We start from the raw sequence: 22,612 nt of genomic DNA, 5'->3' as shown, positions 1-22,612 counted from the left end.
ACTAGATCTGTTACTGTATACTTAACTTTGAATATCTTATCTAGTAATTGCATAAGTTACATCCTCATCTTTGCAAAGAAATAGGCTACTTCAAGTGTTTTTTATTGATTTATCAGATTACCTATGCAGGGATCATCAACTAGTTTCAGCAGCGGGCCAATCATTTTTTAGATGGTCAGGTCGGAACTTAATTAGAAATAATTTGTAGACTAAATAAATTGACCGCAAGAAGCCCAAACAGATATAACATTTGACTAAAATATAATCATTTCAAACCTTGCTTACATTTGTATACGATCACATATATTTTTTATTGAACTTTTATTTTATCAGGGAGTCATACTGAGACCAAGGTATATTTTACAGATGAGCCCTGAATTACAGATAATACACACATAAAAATATAAATACAAAATGCATGCAGAGAGAAAAGCATGGTCATTAAAAAAAACACATTTACCAGTAAAAAGATCCTCAATCAGCTTTCTGATTTCTGAATATCTCTATTATGCGTGGGTATACTTTGAAGCGGATTACCAAAATTAAAATCACTTGGAGCTGATTTGCTGGTGTTTTAATAGTCGTTTATGTCCAACAAATAAAAACATATAATAAAAATAAAACCTTTTTATTTATTATTTTTTTGCGCAGAAAACTTGGGGGTGGGGGGGCAAATACAATAACCCCGCGGTCTGCCAAGTATTGCTTTAAACTTTACAGAATTAGCCAACATTTAATTAAAAGTACATTTTTACCTCAATATCGATGGTTATGTCTCGCCATTTTGTGTATCTCTTCCACAGATTGTCTCTGGACAGCCTATCGAGTTTCTTGGTAGAAGGTCTCCCGGTGACTCTCCCAGCAACTGTCCTGTCAATGGAAGATGTGAAGCTGTAAAGACATTGCGCCTCATGAGAGGGACATTTCGTTGCGCACCACTCGCACTAGAGTGCAAATCATTGATCTCCTAACTCCTTCACTTCAGGTTGAACTGTTGTCTTCTTGAATTGTCTACTTTAAAAAAAACGCAGAAACCGTTTTATATAAGAGCTATCTTATGTATGCCAGGAGCGTCTGCCAAGTAGGCTAGGCTATAAGCTAAATGGGCAACATTAGGCTGTAGGAAAACGTACTCTTAGCTCTGGCTGATATTTGGGATCATTAATAACACAATAGTTGAATATCTGCAGCAGGTTGCTGACTTATATCTTAATGTCTTATCACGTTCGTTATTTAGAATCTGAAGCCGCTGCTTCTTAGACTAAATTCCAACACATTGTTTTGCTGTTCCTGTGAAGGCTGCGATTTTACTAGTCTCTTGTTGATTCCATTGAAGAAAATGGTAAAAAGTCGACATCAGCTAAACATCCAAAGTTAATCGAAGACGTCCGATGAACCGAGCTTGTCATTCTTTAAGGTGCGTGCGGTGGTTTCCTCTCTCCGCACATCGCCAACATTGAACTCAACTCAATCACACAGCAGCACACAAGGATCGATCTCTCACTCGCGCTGATGAATACGCAAGCGCTTGGGAGCTCCGGTCACAAGGGTAACCCGTGTGTGTGTGTGTGCGGCAGTGTGATATATTTGCTTTTGTGCACAGGGTTGGGAAGGGGGAGGCATATACCATTACATTACCATGTGGCATCAATAACAAGACATGTGTGCTGAATGGTTGGATGGGGAGCTGTGTCATTGCAGGCTAATGTATGCCAAAACTAACCTAAACATGATGTTTGAGTGTGTGTGTGTGTGTGTGTGTGTGTGTGTGTGTGTGTGTGTGTGTGTGTGTGTGTGTGTGTGTGTGTGTGTGTGTGTGTGTGTGTGTGTGTGTGTGTGTGTGTGTGTGTGTGTGTGTGTGTGTGTGTGTGTGTGTGTGTGTGTGTGTGTGTGTGTGTGTGTGATTGTGTGTGTGTATTCCCAAATGCATGTACGGTAATAGTTTGGATATCAGGGCTGGTGATCTGATTTCCAGATAAATGCTTGATTGGTTGATGTGCACATCTGGAACCATTGTTCCTCAATCTGAGTATGCCAGCTGTGTTAGACCTTTGCAAAATATGCATTGTAAGGTTAACTGTGATTGCATATGGTAATCCAGTCACTCCTATTATGACCGGAAACGATTGTAGGCTACTGTTCGTGACTTCTGCAAATGGACTCATATCAACAAAAATGTATCGAACAATTGCCTACTACCGACTGTCACTAAGCTAGGCTAAAAGCTCTTAAGAGTGAACCAAGGTAGAGCGGAATTTCTGCCCAACCCCCACTGACCTCCTGCATTTTAATCACATGCTCCTCTTCCTTTTCATTGTTCCATGTTTTTTCCCCCCTCTTCCTCTCAATTAAAGTGTGCTATTTTTGTACGTCCATTAAGCTTTTATTGCCACTTAGTCCCTCTCCCCCTCGCTCGTCTTCACTGCACTTTGTTTCATTTCACCTTGCCCCATCTTGGATCTTACATCACTTGCAAGCGTGCTCTGCTCGCTGACAAACAACTTCCAGATCAATAAAGGGAAAACACAAGGAGCTCGTTGGCTTCCCGGACGCACGGCAGCGGAAGAACGTGTGTATGCAGGGTGCCAAGTGCCATGGCGGCTCATAAATCACCTGCAGTATGTGTGCTGCCTGTACCTCCCACAGAGGAGGAGTGAGGTCACCACGCTCCTCTTACCCCCACACGCGTTTCCCTTGGCTAACATATGAGCCTCCCCCACTGCTGTCCACCCATCTAGCCCCTTATCCTCTGGCCCAACCATCCCAAGCTGCACTCCAAAAAGGTTACAGGATATGGTTTACAAAACAGGATGGGGCACAGTGGCGAACTCCCTCTCTTCCCTGTGCCTCTTCCTGGATATTATCTCTGACCCCCCCCGAACAGACCCCCTCCCCCACATACATACTCAACCACCCCCCTCCCTCCCTCTTCCACTAAGCCTGTGCTCTCATGTTATTAGTCATCACACTGTTCTGACAACTATACACATGCTTCTCTCTCCCCTACATATACACACATGCACACACACACACACACGATTAACAGGTGGAAGGCCACATAATACCTCAGGATAAATAAAAGGTTAAATAAACAAATAAAACATTATGATCCCAGTATCGTACACACTAACGTAAAGACATAGGACCAAAAAAACTCCCCAATTCCTTCATGTTTTGCTTTACTCCCTCTCTTGATGACTCTTTCCCTGCACTCCCACTAGCATTTCTTGCCCAGAGCGTATCATGTGATGATGCCTCACCTCTCTGGGTCCTCTTCCTTTCTCTTTGGTCTCTATCCCTTTGAACCTGCCGACTCTCACTGTTCCAAAGCTGCTAATGGTCTCAATGAGTGAAATGACAAGCCGGACATCGCTGTGGTGGCAGAAATGGATGTTGTTAGTGTGTGGTCGCGCACACACACATTTGTGGGTGTGTGTGGGTGTGAGAGAGTGCCTTGATCTTACTATAGAAGAAAATTAATTTCTGGCTACTTGCTTCAATGATTCTGACATGATGCAGCTTCACTAATGAGGCTTTTCTTCACTATGTGTGTGTGTGTGTGTGTGTGTGTTTGCCTGTGTGTGGGAGTAAGCTACAGTCTAGTAAAAATCATCAGCTGACACCACCCAAAAAAAATATTTTTGTAGAGGTGCTGACTAACAGAGAGTAATCTGTATGAAAATAAAGAAAGTCAAAGACTTTCCTAATCCTAACCAACATAACTTAAATTTAAATGACATTTCTTTAATTATAGTGAGTATATACAGTACCAGTAAAGACAATGAGAACACCTACTCATTCAAGGGTTTTTCTTTATTTGGATTATTTTCTATATTGCAGAATAATAGTGAACACATCAAAACTATGAAATAACACATGGAATCATGTAGTAAGCAAAAAAGTGTTGAAACAAATCTAAATATATTTTGTTTTACTTTCTTCAACGTAGCCACCCTTTGCCTTGATGACAGCTTTGCACTCTTGGCATTCTCTGAACCAGCTTCATTAGGTAGTCACCTGGAATGCATTTCAATTAACAGGTGTGCCTTGTTGAAAGTAAATTTGTGGAATTTCTTTCCTTCTTAATGCGTTTGAGCCAATCAGTTGTGTTGTGACAAGGTAGGGGTGGTATATAGAAGATCGCCCTATTTGGTAGAAGACAAAGTCCATATTATGGCAAGAACAGCTCAAATAAGCAAAGAGAAATGACAGTCCATCATTACTTTAAGAGATCAAGGTCAGTCGATATAGAACATTTCAAGAACGTTGAAAGTTTCTTCATGTGTAGTTGCAAAAACCATCAAGAGCTATGATGAAACTGGCTCTTATGAGGACCGCCACAGGAAAGGAAGACCCAGAGTTACCTCTGCTGCAGAGAACAAGTTCGTTAGTTACCAGCGTCAGAAATTGCAGCCCAAATAAATTCTTCACAGAGTTCAAGTAACAGACACATCTCAACATCAACTGTCAGAGGAGACTGCGTGAATCAGGACTTCATGGTCGAATTGCTGCAAAGAAACCACTACTAAAGGACACCAATAAGAAGAAGAGACTTGCTTGAGACTTGCTTGGGCCAAGAACCACACCAACCACCCGTATCTGCAGATACCGGTGCCACCGCACATTGACTCTGTACCTGTACCCCCTGTATATAGCCTCACTATTGTTATTGTACTGTTGCTGTTTAATTATTTGTAACTTTTTATTTCTTATTCTTATTTTTTATAGGTATTTTTCAAATGTAATTGTTGGTTAAGGCTTTTAAGTAAGCATTTCACTGTAAGGTCTACTACACCTGTTGTATTCGGAGCATGTCTTACAAATACAATTCGATTTGATTTTAAACACGAACAATCGACATTAGACCAGTAGAAATCAGCAGCAAGGATCAAATGCTCAAATACATTTACAGAACTTCTGATAATTTTCTTGCCTTCGTATCAGTGAATACAAGTCACTGTTATGTATTCTGTTCTCAGAATATACACATTGTTTCCATCAGAAGAAACATTTGTGCAATTGAGTTCACTGTTTCCAGTAATCACTAAATACTAATGCACAAAATTCTAAATCACTCCAGGTATACTACCTATGTTGTTGCTATGGCGTCTCAAGAGAGACAACCCACTTGGGAGCCAGGCCCACCCACTGGGGAACCAGCCCCGACAAATCAGAATGAGTTTTTCCCCACAAAAGGGCATTATTACAGACAGAAATACTCCTCAGTTTCATCAGCTGTCCAGTTGGCTGGTCTCAGATGATCCCGCAGGTGAAGAACCCGGATGTGCATGTGGTCTGCGGTTGTGAGGCTGGTTGGACGTACTGCCAAATTCTATAAAACAACATTGGAGGTGGCTTATGGTAGAGAAATGCACATTAAATTCTCTGGCAATAGCTCTGGTGGACATTCCTGCAGTAAGCATGCAAATTGCATGCTCCCTCAAAACTCTGTGGCATTGTGTTGTGTGACAAAACTGCACATTTTAGTGGCCTTTTGTCCCCATCACAATGTGCACCTGTGTAATGATCAGCTTCTTGATATGCCACACCTGTCAGGTGGATTATCTTGGCAAAGGAGAAATGCTCACTAACAGGGATGTAAACAAATCAAATTTGAGAGAAATAATATTTTTGTGCATATGGAACATTTCTGGGATCATTTAAGCTAATGAAACATGGGACCAAGACTTTACATGTTGCGTTTATATTCTTGTTCAGTATATTTGCAATTTTGACTGTATAATATAATTTCGATGAATGTATTGGTTTTGTGAAGGCAACTACATTTTGAAAACACATTTACTGTTTTTGCAAAAGGGCCACAGAGTTCTGTGTCTCGTGAACTCTGTTTTGAAAATCGACAACATTGTTCCAAAGAAATGCTTGTACGCGATTGAGGAAAAACTGTTATAGATCTGTCATATAAATGGAAAAAAAAGAGCAGTCCACACAGAACCTATACAGAGAAGTGTGGGGAGTGGGGACTAACCTACGGCCTTAATTAATGCTAGGGAATGTACCACACGTTCAGGTATCCCATGGAAACCATCTTGGCTTAGCTGAAAACGGACAATGACATATTAACCACATTCACCTCTCCTTTGGTAAATACCGTATGTAGCAAGACCTTTCACTTTCCCATCCATTCATTTCCCCACCTCATTGAGTCCGTGCAAGATAATTGCAACTAATTAGGAACAAAACACTGTTATCCATCGCAAATCGTCACTGGGCAGAAGCTGATGTAAATGTAAACCAAATAGGCTACAAATAACAGATGTCCAATATGAATATCAACACACTGCAGGCCTATGCAATATGTATATGTCGTAGGATGCAACAAGTCAGTTACAGCAGTTCATTTGCTGACTTTTTCAGACTCTTTGCCCTCAATCAGAGGAGGCCATAGCCTGTAGGAGGCATCACAGCTGACAAGCTCAACTAAACTATGCATTTCTGATTACAGTTAGCCCCCAAGAGGGAGCGCTGGAAACTGCCGCGTCCCGTAAGGGTGACTTGTTGTGCTATGGGTTTGTGCAGCTGCAAACCATGGGTAATCTGTGGCACAGCAGTACAAGTTCCTGGTAGCAGCTGGAATCGTTGAATTTGAGAGAAGGCAGCCAATTGCACAAGGCTTTGATCACTTTCCAGAGGGCATGGAGACAAGAAGTGTGGACAAGAAACAGCGAAACGAGGAGTGATATTGAGATAGTGAGGCTGCCACATTCGAGCTGTTATGTAGCAAGCAGTGAATTCGGAAAGTATTCAGACCCATTGACTTTTTCCACATTTTGTAACTTTACATTCTTATTCTAAAACAGATTAAATTATTTTTTACCCTCATCAATCTACACACAATACCCCATAATGACAAAGCAAATGTATTAATAATAAAAATGAGATACCTTGTTTACATAGGTATTCAGACCCTTTGCTATGAGACTCGAAATTGAGCTCAGGTTCATCCTGTTTCCATTGATCACCCTTGAGATGTTTCTACAACTTGATTGGAGTCTTCCTGTGGTCAATTCAATTGATTGGACATGATTTGGAAAGGCACACACCTGTCTATATAAAGTCCCACAGTTGACAGTGCATGTCAGAGAAAAAAATAAGCCATGAGGTTGGAGGAATTGTCTGTAGAGCTCTGAGACAGGATTTTGTCGAGGCACAGATTAGGGGAAGGGTATAAAAAATATTCTGCAGCATTGAAGGTCCCCAAGAACACAGTGGCCTCCACCATTCTTAAATGGAAGAAGTTTGGAACCACCAAGACTATTCCTAGAGCTGGCCGCCCAGCCAAACTGAGCAATTGGAGGAGAAGGGCCTTGGTCTGGGAGGTGACCAAGAACCTGATGGTCACTCTGAAAGAGCTCCAGAGTTCCTCTGTGGAGATGGGAGAACCTTCCTGAAGTACAACCATCTCTGCAGCACTCCACCAATCAGGCCTTTATGGTAGTGACCAGACAGAAGCCACTCCTCAGTAAAAAGGCACATGACAGCCCGCTTGGAGTTCATCAAAAGACACCTAAAGGACTCTCAGACCATGAGAAACAAGATTCTCTGGTCTGATGAAATCAGGATTGAACTATTTGGCCTGAATGCCAAGCGTCACTTCTGGAGGAAACCTGGCCACATTCCTATAGTGAAGCTTGGTGGTGGTGGCAGCATCATGCTGTTGGGATGTTTTTCAGGTACAGGGACTGGGAGACTAGAACATTTCTACAAACCTGTTTTGCTTTGTCATTATGGTGTGTAGATTGATGAGGGGGAAAAAAATATTTAATCCATTTTAGAATAAGGCTGTAACGTAACAAAATGTGGAAAAAGTTGTGGGGTCTGAATACTTTCCGAATGCACTGTAAAGTGACAACAGTACCTGCCATGGACGCTTCCTTGCTGCTTTGAATGTTCAAAATCATAGTGTAAGAACACTTTTAAAGCCTGAAAGTATAAGATTATCCAACTTTCAAAACAAGTCATTTTTGGCTAACTACAGCAGTCAACTAGTTAGTTAGCTGCTTAGCTGTCTGGCACATTCACTAATTTGTTTGTAAACCATTAGCACGCTAGTTAGCTACCACATTTTCTTGTCAAACTGTCAAAGAACAGTCTAAAAACCACTTGAGGGCAAATAAATCAGATTTGACTGTTCAGACACATGGCCAGGAATCAGATTTAAATCTGACTTAAAACCACTTACAAAGGTGGTTTGAAATGTGACTTAACAAAACAAAATAATAGTATGAGTCACATCAAACTGTATGCATGCCCGGGTTGCAGTGAAAGGGTGCAACCAACCAATCGAAAGACACAGTTAATTGGTTGCCCTTTAGCCAGTTTAGGAAATTTCAGACTGACACCAGACATGGTTTTGATTTTACCCTACTTTTGAATAGTAACATTTTCATCATTAAATTCCTAATTGGTCAAGATGAAAACTTTCGTACTGTACACGGTGGTCCAGAGGAGAAGAGATGAGAAATCTGTCATTCAACTAAAGACTGAGAATAAAGTTACAGTTTTTCCTAATCGCGTACAAGCATTTTTTGGAATAATGTTGTTGATTTTCAAAACAAGAGTTCACAAGATACATAACTCTATGTCCTTTTGCAAAACAGTACATTTATTTTCAAAAGGTAGTTACCTTCTTGAAACAAATGCATGAACCAAAACTATTATACTGTCAAAATTGCAAATACATTCATGAATATAACTGCGAGCAGCAATGAATGGGGTTCACATGATGACGGATAGGACACAAGATTAGTTGGATAACAAAGCAAGCACCCTATCATGTAGGAACTATCCTCCTTCATGTGCAATCTGTAAAAGCATGACCATGTTTATCAATTCCACAAGGATGATGCAAGTGAAGTTTAGTCTAGTGCTGTAGGTTGGTTCTTTGAATGCAGCAAGTAATCATTCTTAAAGTCATTACTTAATGTATCGAGTTTGTATAGCAATTCTGGGGTCAATTTGACTAATGGTTTATGTTAAGATTTGTGAAATATTTTCAGTATTATTTTCACAATATTTCATATTGTTCGTCTGCATAATTAAAATGTAACATTCATTTGCATGAGACAAAGTCCACTTGATCAATAGTTATTGCTCTAGTATCCTATGGTGCCAATGACATCTATATTGCCACCAACTGGTCTGGTGCAGCCATCTATGGTTGCAGTGACTTTATATTCACACAGCTTCCAAAGAAATATACATACATTTTAAATACCAAATTTCATGGCCCCATGTCCATCGGTTCTGTTCTTATAGCCCTGGCGTGATATGGTGCCATCTAGGGGTGTAGTGTTTGCCGACTTTGAATGCAGAAACTAATCATTCTTAAATTCATTAGAGGCTAATTAATTGAGTCTATATACTAAATCTGGAGTCAATCTAACTTATGGCTTATGGAAGAAGGTGCATCTATAGGTGAAAGTGCGTCTATAGGTGAAGGTGCATCTATAGGTACAGTGCAATTTTGAGCATCAGCGTTAATAGTTTCCTTATTTATTTATTTTTAAACATCAATGCCAAACTTAACATGGTTCATCGTGGTGATGGCTTTGGTGACCCTAAAGAGTTTCATGTTGATAGGCCATTGTGGAGTGGATTTACAAAGGACTTAAATGATTGAGCAATAACTCAAGTCATCTCTTAACCAATCCCATAGCTTTTCTCAAACTAAGTTTAGAGATGTACCAGAGATGTGTTATTTGGTTTTCCAAAATCTATCTAGGCGGACCTTATGGGTCCTTGAGGCAAATTTGTTCAGCATGAGGAAAGAAACCTACATACAAAGTTTCAAGGTCATCGGGTATGAGGGTATAAGTGAGACTGGTTATAACAGCACCACACCATCTACAGGCCAATCGGTACCATTATTTTTGACTAAGTTGTTCATTTACATAGTCATTTAGCAGACACTCTTATCTAGAGTGACTTACAGGAGCAATGAGGTTTAAGTGCCTTGCTCCAAGGCACATCAACCGAGTTTTCACCTAGTCAGCTCTGGGATTCAAACCACTGACATTTTGTTACTGGCCCCAACGCTCTTAACCGTTAGTCTACCTGCCACCCTAATGGCCTTAATTGTCTGTGTGCCAAATTAGAAAAAAAGTGAACAAATCTATGCTTGAGTTATTTGGCCATGTACATTAAAAAAGTTTTTTTTTTTTTTTAAACAGAGAATAAGTAGGTTTCACAGCTTCACTGTGAACCCCTAAAAAAAAGATTAATGCAACCATACTTATCTATTGAGTCCAAGTTACTAAATCATGATGATCAAAATTAGAAGTCAACTATCCAAAGGTACAGAATTCTGAGCAATTACTCTCATTTTATATATATTTAACCAAACAATTCCATACACATCAAAACAAATACTGAAAATAGTTGTATTTAATGTTTTGCAAAAAGCGGTCTAAGAGACGCATAGAACGTCTGATCATTTTCTTGCTTTCGTACCTGAGATGCTGAGAAGAACTGTTATACTAGAGAGGAGTCAAACATACATGTGTGTCTTGAGACAACAGGGATATTCTTGGAGTTAGGTTCCCGGGTATTGATGAGGAAATGTTGGCGCTATTGATGGGAAGAAAGAGCAACTGTCTAGAGATGTTCTCTGTGGGAGGAGACAGGAGGTACTATTGATTACAAATAGCAGACGAGCTACTGCCTAACAGGGCTTAGAATAGAGAGCCACACCACCCTCCTCCCAACCACTGGTCCAGGTCTGATGTCCTCCTCATAGATATAAGGTCAGTATTTGGTGTTGGGGAAATTAGGATCAGGAGCAACTTCTACATCAAGTTCCTGACCCTGAAGATTATTTCTGCTTATGTGGATGACAAATATATTGTTTCTCGTTTAGCGCTAAGCTAATGGCCAGTCGACACACTATTTTCGTCTGGACAAAGTACAAATTAGCATCAGCGTGGTGTGGAGCATGGGAATTATGGATGTGACATACGTAGATGATAAGCATCAACTGTGTGGCCAACATCAAATGGAGGACATGCGTCAATGTCAAACCCTCATGTCTCAGACAAGGTTACTGTCATGTGATGGTAGTTCAAAAACAATGTTGTTGCACATTTAACCATTACTACTTGACCCAAGTATATAGGGTATATCGGTATTGGGTAAAAGTACTGTAATTAACCAGGCAGATTGTAAAGATCAACTAGGCACTCTGTTTAAATGGCACCCTTACTAGTCCCTCATTTATGGCCATTTGCTATGACTGCAAGCTAATGATGTAGATTTCACATTATGAGACTACGACAGCAGCTGCATGTCCTTTCCGTTTCATTTCAATTACTATCATTGACACGGCGCCATTGAGAAACTGTTCCCTCTGAGTGAGAGACAAGATGAGTCACCAGGACAGTGATTATAGAGAGGAGGGTGTCGAAGTTGACTCCTGTAGGTTTTCATCCTCTGAATTAAGAGTCTGATCTGGACCTGAGATATTGAAAGGTTACATTACGTACAGTATGTAACCAAGGTTCTCTGAAGGAACAGGTAAGACAACGCTCACTCTATGGGAAATAATGCTGGAAAAACGTACTGTATATAAGGCTACATGGGACTAAATGTCCAGTTTTGCGGACTAATGTCCAGGGTTTCAGCCAATGACAAGACTGATTGTACCATCATGCTGCCTCCAAATGCTCTCTAGTAGTCTGAGAACACTTGTTCCTATTTTCTGCACTATTTTAATAAGTGTCTGATGCATCTAGGCTACTTTCAGCTCACAATTGTGTCTATCTTCACAATCCCAGCCATAGAGTACACTGAGATTTTGTCCCGCTGACAACTCATTTCATGCCATGTGAATTTTTCCCCCGCTCGCGTTTCCTGACGATCAGTTCATTTTCAGTCCTTTATAAGGTTCCATTAACCGAGCGAGATATGAATCGGTATGAGTTTCAAGGGAAATTATTTTCTCAGCAGGGAAATATCGGTTCAAACAAGAATTTTTCTGATATCGTCATTGTGATTGAGGTGCTTAATCCATGTCTTTCCTCTGTTCCTGGTGTCATTGGAACAGCTGGGCGCCCCTGTGTGACTCAATAGGATCCCAGATTCCGAGTGCCAGTTTTATTCGACTGAGTAAATTGCGTCTCACTCCTATTCAAACATCCCTGCTTATCTCCTGCTGGGGGGAGGGGGGGGGGAATAGGCTGTTCCAGGCAATTGCTTCAGAAAGGAGGGAAATGGAAAGTGAACCAGATGTGGCATTTACAGATATGGCTCAGTTGTTAGAAAATTGGAAGGAAGATGTCATGATTGTTTGAAAAGGAGCTGTTGAGAGATCTATGCAATACAATAAACTATGATATAGCTAACTGTGACAAACTAAGTTTGAAGGAGCTGGTTGTTGAAGGCTGAAAGACCGTTCTATAAGACCTGGGCTTAGAGAGTTAAGGCCTAACCCGTTTATAAGATAGGATGACTAAACTGTAGTGCTTTACCACCACACTGTCTCTGTCAAATGCTAAAAGATAAAAGTCTTATAATCAGCATTGGGAAATGTAGATTTTTGTACATTTTACATAGCAAAGTCAGGGGTTAGTCCCGACCGGGGCCTGAACCCATGCTACTGTCAACCCAACACCTTAGCTGTAATGCCAAGAGGTCCGAATGTCTTGACGATCGCACTGTTAGGTTAATAAGGTCTACTGCATCAAAACCAAGACCACTTGGAGGCCATCTCGAACAGACACTAATTCACTGCAACGAAGTGTCTAAATTCATTCAGTCAACACACCATTGGATGGACTTGAGCCATTTATATGTAAGAATATAATCCAATATCATGAATATCCTGTTTCGGATTAAATTCTTGAGAATAGCATTAGATTTGGTAAATGATAAGATCATGGTACAGAGTGTGATGAGCTACCTTTAGAATTGTAGGGTTGATAGATAGACCATAAGTGGGATTTCAGCAACAGTCACTTGAGCTTGGCTGCTGTCTGCAATACGCTGATGCCATCTACAGGCATGCAATGCTACTTGTGGCTGGTCATCAATTGTTCTAATGTTATGCAGTCTTCAGAGTTACCTCATTAGGCCCTATTGTATTACTGTAAGTCCTATTTCTATTGTGATGGCTACAACTTTTAAAAAAAGAGAAAAGATGACACAGAATTAGAATAATAGAATGGACATTAACCTTGTCAGGGAGTTTGTCAACTATGGTTTACCAGTCCTGTGATAAATTCTTCACATTCATTATTTTACACATATCTTATCTGCACTGCATGCGAGTTAGCTTGCTAGCCAGACAGTTTTAGGAGGAATTATTCAAATGATTCCTTAAATGTGTCAAATTAACTGCCAATATGCCAACATTCCATTCAAACAATGCAGTCAACCCACAGCCATACATCGGCTGAAATCAGTTGATGACAGGACTTAGACAAGCTGTAAATGCAACAAGTACTGATATAGTATCATATAATAGCACTCACAGCTTTCCAAGAAAACACAAATCAGACATGTATGGTCTGTTTACATATATTTTAAAGACTATTTATACAGAAAGTGTGTATAAAACCCATATAAAACTATTGATAAATTATGACATTTTCAGTTAACTCTAATTCCATTACACAATTTCTGATACATCACATGCATTGCTTTGATTTCCTGCATAAGTAAAAGCAGGAAACACACTACATATGCCTCTACTGCTTTTCAATTCCAATTAGACTGGTTTTGGATTTCTCCCTGACCAAGATGGCTGCTATTTTCACCCCATTATGGAACGTTGAGAGAGGGTTTAGTGACAGAGAGCCACTCAAGCAATTTAATAGGATATGTTGAGTCCAATCAAAAGATCCAGGTATTTTCCAGTGCCAACTTAAGAGCATTATTTGGAGACGTTTGGTAATTAGCAAGGTAAACAAAAACAATAAGCCTACCTATAACTGATACCAAGTTGTCTAACACTTGCATCAATTAAATCATGATCCTTATTCAGTGACGTGTTTATGAGTTTTGATATAAAAAGGAGTATCAACGTTAATGTTTTTCACAAGTTACATGGCATCTTATGATCAGATTGTTTTGTTGACAATTATGTTTTGAATTAAATGCTCCTCTTACCAGTAACCTCTCAAATCTGAACTGCAAAACAGCATTTAAGTTTAACTGTGATCCAATAAATTAAATACTAAAAAAAGGTTTGTCAAATTTAGGGTACCTAGACTGGAAATGATCTGTGGAGGTAATTACACGACCAGATCTAACCTCTGAAAATGAAGTATGTCTTTTCACAAGCATGGGGCCTACATTTTCTATCCAGCCAGCCACATATTTGAAAAAAATAATTTAAAAAGTATGCATTACTGTATTTACGTAAAGAGGCATTACATATTTTATTTTTTTAAAAGCTGTTTAATTTAGTCATCATTGCTGCTACAAAGTAAAAAACAGACAAAGACACGGAATACAAATAGATAGCAACACCCGTCCCTTTCTGGAAAGGCCGTGAACTTCATTTTTGTTGATGGCGTTGAGGGACCAGTAACAGTCTATGCGAGTCTCTCCGTCCAGTGGGAGAACTTTGGTCCAGGTCGTTGCAGTCAATTCATTAGTGGACATGAACTTCATTGAAGGACAAAGGGGCGAGGGTCAGGGGTAAACGTTCATTTAAAAAGATGTGGCACAGGATCCTCTAGATGGCGACAAGAGGGGGGGATAAAAAGTTGTTAAGCCTCAGATCACATTGTACGGGTAAAAGAGTGAATTGGATCCAACCACTAACAATATTTGTTACTCCCCGTCACTTGCAACGCTAATGATGCTGCCTGTCTTCCATTAACCAATTGATCTTTTTTTTTTCTTCCTCAAGAAAATATCTGGCTCCACCATCACTGCGCACAGGGTTAGAATCGAAGTTGGGTGGTTCTCAAAGACAAAAGAATGTCCTTCGTAAACCCTCTCGTATTATACTCTCGCCTGTAACACTGATACAGTAGATGGCTCCATGCACTATTATCACCGGCTAGTCTCTGGCTGGTGAGTTGTTAATGTGTGGCAGCTACATAGCTTACTTTGTTATGACTTGGCATTACAGTGATTTAATCTCAATAAACAAAAAAATGTGTTGATTTTTTAAAACTCTTAAATACATTAATGGGATTTGCTACTAGCAACTAGGCTAATTTATAGAACGTTACATTAATGTGCTAACTAAGCTACTGTTGGAAATGTAACAATAAGCTAGGCAGCTAGCTAGCTAGCTAGCCTGGTAATGAGCCTGGTTTTCTGACTGGCTACTGGTACCTGGCAGCTCACTGGTGGCACATCACTTTCCGGGTTCTTCCTCACTCCTGTGTCTCCATGCTTTCATCCTCGACATCTCCTCCTTCCTCCAGTGCCTCATCCTCCTCTTCCTTCCTCTCTGGCGGCTTCTCGTAGGCCTTCTCAGAGGGTGTGACGATCACGCCGTCCCATGTGGACATTTCCGAAGCCAGGTCTGGGGGGGGTGAGGTATATTTATTTAATGTTTACTTTGAGAAAAAGGGTGTGAGTGAGAGCGAGAGATGAGGTACTCACAGCTGGCATCACCCTCCAGGCCCAGGATCTTCCTGTACCCTCCATGAGAGAGGACCCTGACCAACGTCTGAGCAGTGAAACAAACCATGTCCTACAAAAAACAGACACACAGTTTCAACTGATATACCTATGTGAATCATCTGACAGTAATCCTAACCAAACACATATGATCATGGGTGATTTAGTGCTGGGCTGGAGCAAACCCTGTCACCAAGGCCAAGGTTCCCCACACCTGTACCATGAAGGCAGCTAAAGCGAAGATATTACCTGCTGCTCGAGGGTCATAACGGTGTGCACCCGGAAGTTTCCACTCTCACAGGGGTCAGTGATGCCCACTGAGCCTGGCAGGAAAAGTCCAGCGGCCAACATCTGTAGGCAGCGTCTGAAAAGAGCAACATTAACAAAAAAAATTATAAAGGCACCGCCAGAAAGTATCACAAAGTCATGTTTTGGAAATGAGACAGTCAACAAAAGACACCTACAGTTGAAAAACAACTGACTGAGGGAATGAGAAGACTCACCTGTAAGCCACATTGAGTGACAGGGGCTGTCTGGAGGGGTTGTTCATGACCGCAGAATGACCCTGAGCAGAAACAATTAATTCCTTATTCATTCCTCCTTTAGTTATACAGTGATACGATACAAGCTTTCAGTTCGGGACAATACAATAGCAAAGACAGAGAATCACAAAAAACATAACATATTAGCCAGGTGACTTGCTCGGTGTGTGGTAATTCACAACAAATAGCTAAATCATCCATTATCGTGCCTCACCATTACATTCTAATGGTTTTACCAGTAGTTGTGCTAATGGTAGGTGTGGTGTCCCCACCAGTAGAACTGAACTTTGGCATAACTATGATGAATGCAGTGGGCTAACTACGATCACATGTTAAGTGTTGAGTCGTGAGAATGGGGGATGTAGTGGCCGAACCTGTACATCCAGTAGAACTATGGTCAGTGCAATGGACTCACCAGTAGATCCAGGATCCAAGGGGTGAGAGGTTCAAACCCGGGGAAACGCACCCTCAGATCCTTCAGCAGGCGAATCAGCACTTTCACCCTAAATAACAACAATAACCAGGACACGAGTTGAACACTTTAAAGAAGATAAGTTCGTCAGCGCTTTGCTGTATTGGCATTTACAATGCACACAGGATAATAAAAGGGACAAAAGGTCATTATGGCTGAAACATTTAGGATAAAAAGTCTCCCTTTATTCCTCCTTTACTTGTGAGAAATATTGAGGATGTGAAAGGTTCAAGAAAAAAAGGAGACCGAGGACCTATTACATCATTTGAGACACATACTGAGGAGACATCGGTTTGTGAGGGTAAACGGGCTGAGAGGTAAAAGACCTTTTAAAAAAGGTGCCTTACGTAGATTGGGAGGCGTTCTCCTCAAACCAGCGGGCATGGCGGATGGCGGCCAGAGCACTCTGCAGCACCTTGATGTCCACTGGGGAGAAAGAGACCATGTCACCGACACCATGATGACCACTTACAGCACCATTGTCTAGCTGAAAACAGATAATACATCTACGTTAAAAAACGCAAACACAAGCTGCCTCCAGTCTACAATGAATGCTTATGGCATGCATGACAGAGAGCTTTGTGCCAATCACAGTGCATCTACCGGAGTGTTTTGACTTCTTTTTATGTAGCTCTATGAGTGTAGTTATGAGGGCAGCTCATGTTTACATTCTATCACATTGTACTGCGTGTGTGTGTGCGTCTGAATGTACGTACAGTGCAGTTCGGGGTCCAGCTTGCGCAGGTTGGGGGGAACAGTGGTGATGAGGATTTTCACTGTTGCATCGGCAGAGCTGATCTCAAAACCTGTCTCATTCGTCAGCATGGAGAGAACTAGGACAAAGAGGGAGTCAGTTGGCAACATTACATCATAACCACTGAAGATGTAGAATACCCTGTATCCTATTACCCAGCATGCCTACATTATCCTTGTATTTACACTTTTGAATGAATTCGTCGCTAAAACAACATGGCACGACCTATCAACAAAGGTAAATAGGAGCAGAATTTATGCTATTGAAAGCTAAATCGAACTTCAGTGACTGATGTTGCAATGTGGCTACATGAAAACAAACGCAGCTGTGTAATATCGGTCACCTTCAGCAGGGTCTTGTGTGCGAAGGGTCTCCACCACTTTGTTGCCGAGAGCCGCAACAGCCTCCACTGCAAGAGACAACTTTCATTATGGAGGCTCAGTACAACCAATGGAGACAATTTCAAAATGGCTGCTATGGGAAATACAGCCCAGGATGAGGAATGACTTATATTAGGGCGGCAGGTAGCCTAGCGGTATTAGGCTAGTAACCGAAAAGTTGCTTGTTCAAATACCCAAGCTGACAAGGTAAAAAAAAAAAAAAAAAAAAACCTGTCCATGTCCCCTTGAGCAAGGCACTTAACCCTAATTGCTCCTGTAAGTTGCTCTGGATAAGAGCTTCTGCTAAATGACTCAAATGTAGATGTATTATAACCCAGCAATATTGCAAAATGCTGTGCAGCAATCAACGTCGTTGACATTTGAAGACCAATCAAATAATGTATCAAATGGGCTTTGCTTTGTTGGCACACACACAGAACTCACGCGTGGGCAAGATCTTGAGGATGACCACCAGGTCAGCGACATTGTGTCCCGTTGTCATGGTGCCTTTCTTGTATGAGCCCACCTGACGTACCTCTTCAATTTGCTGGAATGAGAGGAGAAAGAAATTCCCATTGTTATTGTACATGGCTAAATATGTTATCCAAGATACAGATACATTTCGGCACGTTATTCTCCACTAAGGTCTGGAACTCACCACTTCAAAGTTGCCGGGGGCGACGATGAGGTTGTCGATGACGTTGTTGATCTTGGTGACCAGGGACAAGATAGAGGACTGAAAGGGGGAGCAGAGAGTTTGCATGTAGTCAATGTAAATAAGCATAGCGTAGGAGTGTGTTGTTTAGCACATAACCTAAAGGAATATGCTGATGTGTGCATACAACAGCTTGAGTTAAATTATCCAGCAAGTGTGGTTTGAGTGAGGATGACCGAGTGAGAGTAGTGCATTGAATGTTTGAGAGAGAGAGGTCTGTGTGCGTGTTCTCCACCTGCTCTGCGGGTGTGGGGCTGAGGTCCTGGTTCCTCTTCAGCAGACACTCGCTGAAGGCAGTCTCATCCGCTGCTGCCTTCACTCTGGGGAAGGCCATCTCACACTGGGGGAACCAGAGAGACAGCTTAGCACTGTCCACTTGACATCCCTATCTGCGCTACTGTATTACTTTGACAAGATCCGTGTCGTTTTGACTAGAGCATTAGACCATTCTGTATGAGTAGGTGAGCTGATCTCCATCGATTACAGTCTGCCTGTACAGTCTGACTCAGGAGAATGAGGCAATGAGAAATTGTTGATTTCAATGAAAGTGAGCTACATGCTGCACCACTGATATGCTCTCTTCGAAATAACCATTGGTGCAAGAGCTCATGTATACGGGAAGGATGCTTGACATAAAGTGGCAAATACTCACCACATAGAAGTCAAAGGGAATGTGGGGGACAAATGGCCGATACCTGAAACAAGGGGCCAATAAACATTGACGCATCTTATATTGCACCAGACATTCAGATACAGATACAGAGGTGGTGAGGGCTCTAGGAGTGTGGTGCCTGGAAAACAACCTCTCACTCAACGTCAACAAAACAAAAGGAGAGGATTGTGGACTTCAGGAAACAGGAGAGGGTGCACCCTCAAATCTACATCAACGGGGCCGCAGTGGAGAAGGTGGAAAGCTTCAAGTTTCTTGGCGTACACATTACTGACAAACTGAAATGGACCACCCACACAGACAGCATGGTGAAGAAGGTGCAACAGAGCCTCTTCAACCTCAGGATGCTAAAGAAATTTGTCTTGTCACCTAAAACCCTCAAACTTTTACAGATGCACAATTGAAAGCATCCTGTCGGGCTATATCACCGCCTGGTACGGCAACTGCACAGCCCGCAACCGCAAGGCTCTCCAGAGGGTGATACGGTCTGCCCAACGCATTACCGGGGGCAAACTACCCACCCTCCAGGATACCTACAGCACCCGATGTCACAGGAAGGCCAAAAGGATCATCAAGGACATCAACCACCTAAGCCACTGCCTGTTCACCCCGCTATCATCCAGAAGGTGAGGTCAGTACAGGTGCATCAAAGCCGGAGCCGAGAGACTGAAAAACAGCTTCTATCTCAAGGCCATCAGACTGTTAAACAGCCATCACTAGCACATTAGAGGCTGCTGCCTATAGGATTAGACTAGAAATCACTGCCCACTTTAAGGAATGGAACACTAGTCACTTAAATAAGGTTTACATATCTTGCATTACTCATCTCATATGTATATACTATATTCTATACTATTCTACGGCATTCTTAGTCACTTAATATTAATTCCTACTTAGATGTGTGTATATGTTGTGTAATTTGTTGGATATTACTGTACTGTTGGCAGTAAGCGACCAATAACATTTGATTTGGCATTCTTCTATGAATTTTAGTTAGCAAAGTTACCTCATGAACCTTACATCTCATTGGCCTAAATTATAAATTGGACTGATTAACTTTACAGTTGTGGGCATAGTAAATCAACCATTATTGCATCACACAAAACTAAAAGCAGGCATGCTCAATTTGAAGTGGTATACCAATATTATTATTCTAGCAACTGGCTGACTAGCTACTCACCCTTGCACCAGTCCACCGCGTGACCCGAACCGGCCACCCCGGCCCCTGCCCCTATCGCCTCTGGAATTGGTTACATTATCAATACAGTAGTTAGTTGGGTGATAGCAATTACCACATTAACTAATTTGCTGAAGAGGCAGCAGCAGCTAACTAGCTAGCTGCTTCCATAGCATGGCTAACGGGGCTAGCTACTGACTGTTCATTCATTCATTCATTCATTTTACCAAGACATAACAATGCACATCTAGCTAGCTACATAATCATACATTAACAATGATATTTGATGGATAGCTTTGTAGATAGGTAGCTAACTAGTTAGTTATCAGTAAAGCTATGCTACAGGCCACCTGGCTAACAAAGACGGCTAATTGTGAAGAAAAAAGGGCTAGCTGGGCTAACGTTAGCACGCTACACGTTGCTAGCTAATACAACCTCCCCTAAACCACCCCTTTAAATTCCACCTGTCTACACATCTTTTACAGTTGGATACTGTATAAATATAATCTAACATTGTGGTTTTATCAGATGTATGAAACTACCTCATCGCGTAAGACGTTTTGATGTTTTAATGTAGATGTTCACAGAAAAATCACCAGCATCCAATGCCGGTCAGGCAGACTACTAATGGAGCCAGGGTTGCCAGGTCTAGATAAAAAAAAATCTATTCCAATTACCCGATACCAGTACATAAGGCCTGAAAACTAGCCACCACAAAAAAGTTCGCAGAAAGAAAGGACACATGTATCCAATAAACCCCTTTCCTCATAACGTTATCGAACGAATTAAGATGGAATATCGACGAAACTTGTTTTGATACAGGCTAAGAAGCTATATTCGGTTTTCCATCAAAATACAAATTCTTGCGAGTTTAAAAATATGTCACAAAAGAAAATGTCATTTGCCTTACTTAACACCCCTGATAATTTTCCATCAATGGATGTCGATTTAACTTGTTTTGACTGCTATAATTAAGCAATAAATCAAAGGAGGTGTAGTATTACAGCCAATGTCAACAGTGAAGAGGCGGGATGCTGGCCTTCTAGGCAAAGTTCCTCTATCCAGTGTCTGTGTTCTTTTGACCATATTTTCTTTTTATTGGCCAGTCTGAGATATGGCTTTTTCTTTGCAACCCTGCCTAGAAGGTCAGCACCCCGGAGTTGCCTCATCACTGTTGACTTTGAGACTGGTCTTTTGCGGGTACTATTTAATGAAGCTGCCAGTTGAGGACTTCTGAGGCGTCTGTTTCTCAAACTAGACACCAATGTACTTGTCTTCTTGCTCAGTTGTGCACTGGGGCCTCCCACTCCTCTTTCTATTCTGGTTAGAGCCAGTTTACGCTGTTCTGTGAAGGCAGTAGTACACAGTGTTGGACAAGATCTTCAGTTTCTTGGCAATTTCTCGCATGGAATAGCCTTCATTTCTCAGAACAAGAATAGACGGATGAGTTCCCGAAGAAAGTTCTTTGTTTCTGGCCATTTTGAACCTGTAATCGAACCCACAAATGCTGATGCTCTGATACTCATCTAGTCTAAAGAAGGCTAGTTTTGTTGCAGGAAAAGTGAAGGAAAAGTAGCCAACAAGCATGTGTGGGAACTCCTTCAAGATTGTTGGAAAAGCATTCCAGGTGAAGCTGGTTGAGAGTATGCCAGAGTGTACAAAGATGTCATCAAGGCAAAGGGTGGCAACTTTGAAGAATCTCAAATATATATACACTGCTCAAAAAAATAAAGGGAACACTTAAACAACACAATGTAACTCCAAGTCAATCACACTTCTGTGAAATCAAACTGTCCACTTAGGAAGCAACACTGATTGACAATACATTTCACATGCTGTTTTGCAAATGGAATAGACAACAGGTGGAAATTATAGGCAATTAGCAAGACACCCCCAATAAAGGAGTGGTTCTGCAGGTGGTGACCACAGACCACTTCTCAGTTCCTATGCTTCCTGGCTGATGTTTTGGTCACTTTTGAATGCTGGCGGTGCTTTCACTCTAGTGGTAGCATGAGACGGAGTCTACAACCCACATAAGTGGCTCAGGTAGTGCAGCTCATCCAGGATGGCACATCAATGCGAGCTGTGGCAAGAAGGTTTGCTGTGTCTGTCAGCATAGTGTCCAGAGCATGGAGGCGCTACCAGGAGACAGGCCAGTACATCAGGAGACGTGGAGGAGGCCGTAGGAGGGCAACAACCCAGCAGCAGGACCGCTACCTCCGCCTTTGTGCAAGGAGGAGCACTGCCAGAGCCCTGCAAAATGACCTCCAGCAGGCCACAAATGTGCATGTGTCTGCTCAAATGG

The 22,612-nt window shown here is 41.6% G+C and overlaps 2 protein-coding genes across 3 annotated transcripts in view; both read right to left on the bottom strand.

The window, feature by feature from the left end:
- The window catches only part of LOC112232405 (atrial natriuretic peptide receptor 1), a 112,994-nt gene extending 111,416 nt beyond the window's left edge, over positions 1 to 1,578 (bottom strand). Inside the window, exons 1-2 of the mRNA XM_042295543.1 lie at positions 1,134 to 1,578; positions 756 to 870 (exon numbers count right to left, since the gene is read on the bottom strand). The gene's annotated coding sequence lies outside the window, so the exon portion shown is untranslated. The remainder of the gene's footprint in view (positions 1 to 755; positions 871 to 1,133) is intronic.
- Positions 1,579 to 13,522: 11,944 nt separating this feature from the next.
- Positions 13,523 to 20,997, bottom strand: LOC112232406 (interleukin enhancer-binding factor 2 homolog). Of its 2 annotated transcripts, XM_024399416.2 has the most exons (15): positions 20,850 to 20,997; positions 20,311 to 20,370; positions 19,113 to 19,155; positions 18,696 to 18,800; positions 18,404 to 18,481; positions 18,190 to 18,292; positions 17,709 to 17,774; positions 17,328 to 17,444; positions 16,959 to 17,037; positions 16,555 to 16,642; positions 16,101 to 16,162; positions 15,847 to 15,961; positions 15,580 to 15,670; positions 15,307 to 15,499; positions 13,523 to 14,695 (listed from the first exon to the last, which is right to left on the bottom strand). In XM_024399416.2, the coding sequence occupies exons 1-14, from the start codon at positions 20,852 to 20,854 to the stop codon at positions 15,348 to 15,350; spliced, it is 1,164 nt and encodes a 387-aa protein (XP_024255184.1). In that variant the 5' UTR covers positions 20,855 to 20,997; the 3' UTR covers positions 13,523 to 14,695; positions 15,307 to 15,347. The 2 variants fall into 2 exon arrangements, with proteins under 2 accessions (XP_024255184.1, XP_024255185.1); XM_024399417.1 differs by lacking the exons at positions 19,113 to 19,155; positions 20,850 to 20,997.
- Positions 20,998 to 22,612: the final 1,615 nt, after the last annotated feature.

Source organism: Oncorhynchus tshawytscha, linkage group LG13, assembly GCF_018296145.1.
Source record: "Oncorhynchus tshawytscha isolate Ot180627B linkage group LG13, Otsh_v2.0, whole genome shotgun sequence".
NCBI classification, from domain to species: Eukaryota; Metazoa; Chordata; class Actinopteri; order Salmoniformes; family Salmonidae; genus Oncorhynchus; species Oncorhynchus tshawytscha.
The sequence above is the reverse complement of the archived record's forward strand: the minus strand, read 5'-3'. Positions and strand labels throughout refer to the sequence as shown.

Excerpts from the sequence above, each read along its gene's own strand:
- LOC112232406 (XM_024399416.2), bottom strand. Across the intron at positions 18,482-18,695 it reads GCCCCACACCCGCAGAGCAG|TCCTCTATCTTGTCCCTGGT; the intron begins GTGGAGAACACG and ends TCCCCCTTTCAG. Across the intron at positions 15,962-16,100 it reads TCACTCAATGTGGCTTACAG|ACGCTGCCTACAGATGTTGG; the intron begins GTGAGTCTTCTC and ends TGCTCTTTTCAG.